Source organism: Monopterus albus, unplaced genomic scaffold, assembly GCF_001952655.1.
Source record: "Monopterus albus unplaced genomic scaffold, M_albus_1.0 scaffold4.1, whole genome shotgun sequence".
NCBI classification, from domain to species: Eukaryota; Metazoa; Chordata; class Actinopteri; order Synbranchiformes; family Synbranchidae; genus Monopterus; species Monopterus albus.
The window spans coordinates 4374518-4381157 of record NW_018127884.1 but is presented as its reverse complement, the minus strand read 5'-3'; the positions used below and the strand labels follow the sequence as shown (position 1 = coordinate 4381157).

Here is a 6640-nt window from a genome sequence, read left to right as displayed (position 1 = left end):
TATACAGTATTTTTATATTTATAAGTACCTTATTTTTATTTTCCTAATGCACATTCCCTTTTCTTGTTTACACATTCTTTTTCTCTTCTTTTTTTGTCTGTGCTTCTTTTTTTTTGTTCTCTCAGCCTTATCTTGTTTACTCGCTTGTCAACTCGTTTCTTTACAGAAAAGCATTGTACATACACATTGAGAGCCACTGTACCAGAGTCAAATTCCTCATATGTCCAACACACCTGGCCACTAAAGCTGATTCTGATTGTGATCTCTCTGAGGAGCTCACTTTCAGGGTTTACAAAACAATTTGCAAAATTTAAATTCCAAAAAACCTTTGCCATAAATAATGTTACTTTTTTATCAATAGTTTGTCAAACTAGCTACTCATTTTGAAATCTTCTCTGATAGCTTCTCCTCTGGAATATGGGCTGATTATTTGTACCACAAACATTTCAGATTTCAAAGATGGGATAGAATGGGCTACCCCCTAAGGAGTGAAACTCTACTGCCTTTAGAACAAAGGCTAAATGATACTATTACTTAATAGATGTGGAGATATTGTAGAACAAAAAAAGACCATAGTAAAGTATTTGTTTAAAATGTTTAATATGGTCATTGACAGTTATGAATTTATCCACTTATGTGACAACTGCTGCTAATAGTCATCATCATCATCATCCTTTATTAGCAGACTCAAGGTCCATACAAAAAGAAACAAAAGAAAAAGAAAGGATACAAAAGAAGAAAAAAAAACACAAATAAATAAATAAAAATCATAAAAGACATTTATACCAATGTTTCCACAGAGAGGATTGGTAACGTACTACACTAAAACCAGGATTAGCCAGCATCATTATAAGACTGTTCTCAGAGTTATTCACACGACAGATAAATCTGTACATCAGGTTTCTCATTAATGCCTGAAAGGTACTAACATGGACCTGTGAACACAACAGACTGGCGCTGGTGGACCTAGGCTTCTTAAGCAGAATCCTCAAGGCATCATTATAAGCAACTTTAAGTTTCTGTAAAGTAGCTACCTTATATTTACACCACAATGGGGCAGTATACAACGGTGTACAGTATGTTCTGAACAGATGAACTTTAACATTAGCAGAACACATGTGAAATTTCCTAACCAACATATTAGCTTGAGCATACAAAATGCGACACTGCCGATATATATCCTCATCATCAGAAAGCTGATCTGTAATGAAATGTCCTAAATATTTAGTTTTTCTACAGACACTCAACCTTTGTCCAGACAAACAAAAGTCTGGGAAACAAAGTTCTTTGTCCCCTTTAGTCCGACAGATCAGTACAACACTCTTTTCTGCATTATATTTCACATCATACTTCAATCCATAGTCCGAGCACACATTCAGCAGTTGCTGAAAACCAGCACTGCTGGGCGAAAGTATGGCCAAATCATCAGCATACATAAAATGATTTACAAGATTAGGGCCTATCATACATCCAGTATTACATTTATTCAATTCAATAGTGTCAGGCAGCAGACACAGTGGTACCTGTTCAAAGTATACAAACAAAATACAAAAATACAAACAGCAGTAGTAGTAGTAGTACAGCATTCATATAATCTCCCCCTTGTGTGTTTTCTTTTAAATAATCAAAAAACAAATATAAAAAGAATCACAATGTTCAGGCGTACCTCTATAATATTCACTTTATAAAGGGGGAAAAAATGACAACAGACTCTGTGCTTAATGCTAATGAGCTGAAACCAGTTTTTAGAATTGTTAGCATGCGTGCAGCCTACCATGTAACCTGTTGATCTGGCAGCAACAACTTCACACAGGAGTCTAGTTAATGCTCAGTGATAAGTAACACACTTGTGCCCCCTTGTGGTTCAAAAATAAAACTAAATATAAAAACAATGTGGGCATTCAAAATGGGATCTATTTCAAGTATGAAAAATACAGAGAAAAAAAAGACTATAAATATAAATACAATGTATTTATAAATATAAATATAAATAGTTGATTCAGAAAGTTTACAGACATGTCCAAGTTTTTTACATTTTATGTTTAACGCTCATCTACAACTTTCAATCTACACAAAATACTCCACAATGATAAAGTGAAAACAGGTTTTTGGGGTTTTGTAAAACAAATAAAAGTATTTCAAGTATGAAAAATACAGAGAAAAATAGACTATAAATATAAATACAGTGGATTTATAAATATAAATACTGTTGATTCAGAAAGTATTCAGACACTTTTACACAAGTATTTTACATCCCATTTACACAAGTATTTGTTATGATGACTGCAACTGAGCTCTGGTGGATCCTACTCTTACCAATAGTCCCTGAGATGCTTCTACAACTTGATTAAAGTCTACTGGAGCTGAATTTAATTCAATGGATGTAAACAGGAAAGGCACATACCTGTCCATATAAGGTTTCACAGTTGAAAACAAAGCCATGAAGAGGAGAGAATTGTCCATAGACCTGCAAGACACTGATCTGAGGAAGGACACAAGAAAATTTCTGCTGCAATGAAAATGGCCAAGAGCACAGCAGCCCCCATCATTCTCCACCAATCAGGCCTCTATGGTAGAGTGGCTAGACAGAAGTCATTCCTCAAAAACACACACACACACACACACAACAGCTTGCTGAGAGTTTGCCACCTCAACAACTCTCAGACCACGAGAAGCAATGTTGTCTGGTGCGATGAGTTAAAGACTGAACTATTTGGCCAATGGACAATTCCCAATGGCACGTGTGGAGAAAACCAGGCAGTGAGCACCACCTCATTAATACCAAGCCTGTTACAGAGAGTTACAGCTACACTTTGATTGGTCTGCTACTGTAAAATGCTTTAGATGAAAAGTGCCACTATGTGCAGTCCCTTTTCCATGCATGATTTATATTTCAGATCAGCTATTGGTCATCTGCTTTATCAGCAGGAGGGATGGGTGAATTCTTCATGTGTCTCTTCTACATGAAGATCAGGCCAACCACAACAATTACAGTAACTGACAGACTAACTAACGGTCTAACATGCCCTTGCCCGTTTCTGAGGCCCGTTTCTGATTTTCCTCCATCTTTGGCTCTTCCCTCCATGTCTGCTCCATCCCAGGTTTTTCCATCAGTGTGGCCTGCAGAACAGAAGGAAGTGTGAGTATCAGCTGCCATGTAGGCAATGACTGAAAGACGGAACAAACTCCTGTCAGACAGTTCATTGGTTATTTGTCTGTTCCTTCAACTCAAGACGATAGTTACAGCCATTGATACAGTTACAGCTGCCTCATAAACAATGCCCATGGGCCAGGAACTTCTTTTCTTGTATGTGAAAATTTAAGTGGCAATAAACCCATTTCTGATTCTGTTTTAACCACGGCTGCCGTGTAAAAGTGATGCTGATCTCAATGAGACTTCCTGTTAAAATAACGTTTATCCCACTGTTTAGATATTTTATGACTTTAGTTATTATATTTGGAATTCATAATGTTTTTCTCGATTACTCCTCAACATACTTCACATGCAAACCCTCTGCCCTTCCCAATAGGCTTAACTTGGAACCTTCAGAGGAAGTGAGTAAAAGTGGGTGAACAAAGTTCAAGACACAAGTTTGATTTTGGTACTGCTAACTGTACTGAAACTTGCCTCGGCAGAATCAAACCCAAACATTGACAAACAAGAGGTGACATTAGTGTCACAGCGAACCAGTATGTCTGCCATATGGACTTATTTTGTGTTAGACCAGAGGATGTATAGCAGAACAATTAGCAGAAGAGTTGAGCCAAGTTTACTACCTCTCATGGCAGAATAGAGGGTCAATTCCTCATGTTGGCTTGATAACTTTTATACAGAATGATGTGGCAGAAATGTGGCACAATAATCCTGTCTTGAAGTGTAAAATAGGCTATAGAAACACTGGACTCTAACAACAAACCTGAGTCATCAACCTTCAGGTTGATGGTGGAGAGGAGTACAGGGTCATGTCTCTTTCGCCGTCCTGAAGTGCCCCTTCCAATTCGACATTCATATTTTCCAGTGTCGTTGATGGAGACGTTCCTCAGGATCAGAGAAAAGTCTCCATCCTTCATCCCCAGATCCTTTACCTCCACTCGACCATGATAAGATGAATGCTGGTAGCGTTCCAGCAGGTGGCCATCTCGGTAAAAGTAGACATACCCATGTGAAAGCTGGTCAGGCCTGCTCCACTGTAACATCTGGAGGGTGGTGTGCCCGGGATCCAAACATGGTAGAGTAACAGTGTCTCCAGGATTCACTTTCAGCTCTTGGGGTCATAAAGAAAACAGAGATGACTGTAACAGGTAACAGTTTCTTCTACAGTCTGGTTGTAACACAAAGCTAGTACCTATATACGTTTCCGTCACAAAAATATCTGGATCTAGATCTGTCACACAAACATCTGCATCAGTTTATATAGCTTATTTGGACTACACTGTGTGCACAATTATTAGGCAAGTTGCATTTTTGAGGATTAATTTAACTACAGTACTCTTGGTAAATCTGTTAAAGTGAGAATAATAAAACTCAAAATTTACAAATAAACATTTCTGACATAAAAAAAAGTGACCAATATAGCCGCCCTTCTTTTCAATAACAGTCATAAGCCTTCCATTCATGTTGTCTGTCAGTCCCTTGATATAGGTGGTAACACCTATATCTGTATGTTTAGCTGCACACAAATTAATACGTTTTAAATGTACCAGCTTACCTCGAACGTCTGAAGCAAAAATAGCTGAATACAAAGTAGCCGTAATGAACAGAAACGTCCCTAAACGAAACATGGAGCTAACTTTCTAGAACTTTCAGATCTAACTTCAGCTGAAGGGTCTTGACCGGCTCGCACTCGGCACTGAAAGTGGGTGACTTCTTCCTCTAGAGGTTTACGGCGGTTGATTTGGAGAATATCACGTTTGTCCAATAAGCTATGTACCGAACCGTTAAAAGTTCACTGAAATTGAACAGAGCCAAAAACAGAGATTAAATTAAATCTGTCGACACATGAGAGAACGGTGTCATCATTTACTTCCGCTTTGGGGAGGGAGGAGAGGAGAGGCGTGTCCGGCTGAACACACCCTCACTGGCAGCAACATGAATGAGCTGCACATGTTTATTCCAGAGCTCTTGTCATTTCATCCTTATTGGTATTTCCCCACAGTTTGATATATGCTTATTGCATTGTTCATATTTCTATATATAACAATGCAATTTTTCTGTTAACAGTAAGGCAATGAAAGAATGACTGTCAAGAGCATTCTTACATGTAAAAACTCAAGAGAATCCCTTTGCACACATATATAATTAAGACATTTATACTCCTATTAATATATTCAAGCTAAACAAAAAACATATCCTAACTATTCATAGCAGTGAAAAACCTGGGACATGAATTTGAATGTGTTGTAACTCATTTAAATAGACAGCCATCAAAATGCTGACAACAGTCCACCAGCAGCACAGTCTGAAAGAGATATGACAGTAATTCATAGTTTTTTTCATAGTTTGTAGTTTATTCCATTACAGGCAGGGCAGTGAGGGGGAAGGATTAAATATATTCTCACCATGGGGCAGGAAAGGAAGGGAAGCAAACCAGGTAAACATGGACAAGACATAGTTGAATTATTCCTTTTTTCAATAAAACCAATCTGTGAATCTGCCAATAGTTTGAATAAGTAATTTTCAGATGAATTTTTTATACAGTATGTCAGTACTGATATATTTAAATATAGTCATCACCTCCTTATTGTTACCTATATAATTTTCTACATGACGCTATTTCATCTTTTCAGACATATGCATAAATAATTACACATAAAAGATGGTGCTGTACACATCATGATGGAAAGTATTATAGTGCTTTCTTTAGAGCAGTATTTAGTGTATGACCAGCTGCAAGCAAAGCTACTGAATGTAGGGCACTGCTGACCAAACCTTAGTGTATCTATGGGAGACTACTGGGACTGCCAGCATGATCTGAGTAGTGTTAGACTGTAAAACTGTCTGGTGTGAGTAACCACAGCAAATCTTATTCCAAATAGAGAGACTGTGCAGATCACTATGGTGACTCTAGGGTTGGAGGTTGCACTGCACCAAAGGTCACTGTGAGCAGGCTGTCACTCTGCAGCATGTCTCATCACCATAAAGCGTTTGTAAAAGGAGCATATTGTCACTATGTCATGGCAGAATGTCAAACACGTTTTCACTCAGAAAAAAAAAGTCTGAAATATATAACTCCTTACATTCAGGAAGGCCTAAATACTTCCCTACATTTCTTTAATAAAAACCACTGACATCTAACCAATCTGTTATAAGAGCAATAAGGATAATACCACCAAATAAGTGATAACATTAAGAATAATAATGCAAATCGTGAGCCACCTGTTACACCCAGAGTGATATGGAAGATTGTATGCCACATACAGTATTTAGAATTAGCATACGTAATGCTCAAGCCCATTTCCTAATTCAGTTCAACCTCAAGGATGTCTGAGATGAACCAGATTAAAGGGAAGCAAACACCTTGATGTCCAAGATGACTGAGAGCACCTTGAGAACAAGAGCAATTATATCCTGGGACATTTTACCAATAGTTTGGTCCTGTCTGATGACCTGGGCATTTAATAAGTCTCAGAAAGGTTTAAA

The 6640-nt window shown here is 37.8% G+C and overlaps 1 protein-coding gene across 1 annotated transcript; it reads right to left on the bottom strand.

Moving 5' to 3' along the window:
- Nucleotides 1-2190: 2190 nt before the first annotated feature.
- On the bottom strand, nucleotides 2191-5063 carry LOC109965328 (butyrophilin-like protein 2). Its single transcript, XM_020609260.1, has 3 exons — nucleotides 4710-5063; nucleotides 3918-4265; nucleotides 2191-3120 (listed from the first exon to the last, which is right to left on the bottom strand). The coding sequence occupies exons 1-3, from the start codon at nucleotides 4780-4782 to the stop codon at nucleotides 2960-2962; spliced, it is 582 nt and encodes a 193-aa protein (XP_020464916.1). The 5' UTR covers nucleotides 4783-5063; the 3' UTR covers nucleotides 2191-2959.
- Nucleotides 5064-6640: the final 1577 nt, after the last annotated feature.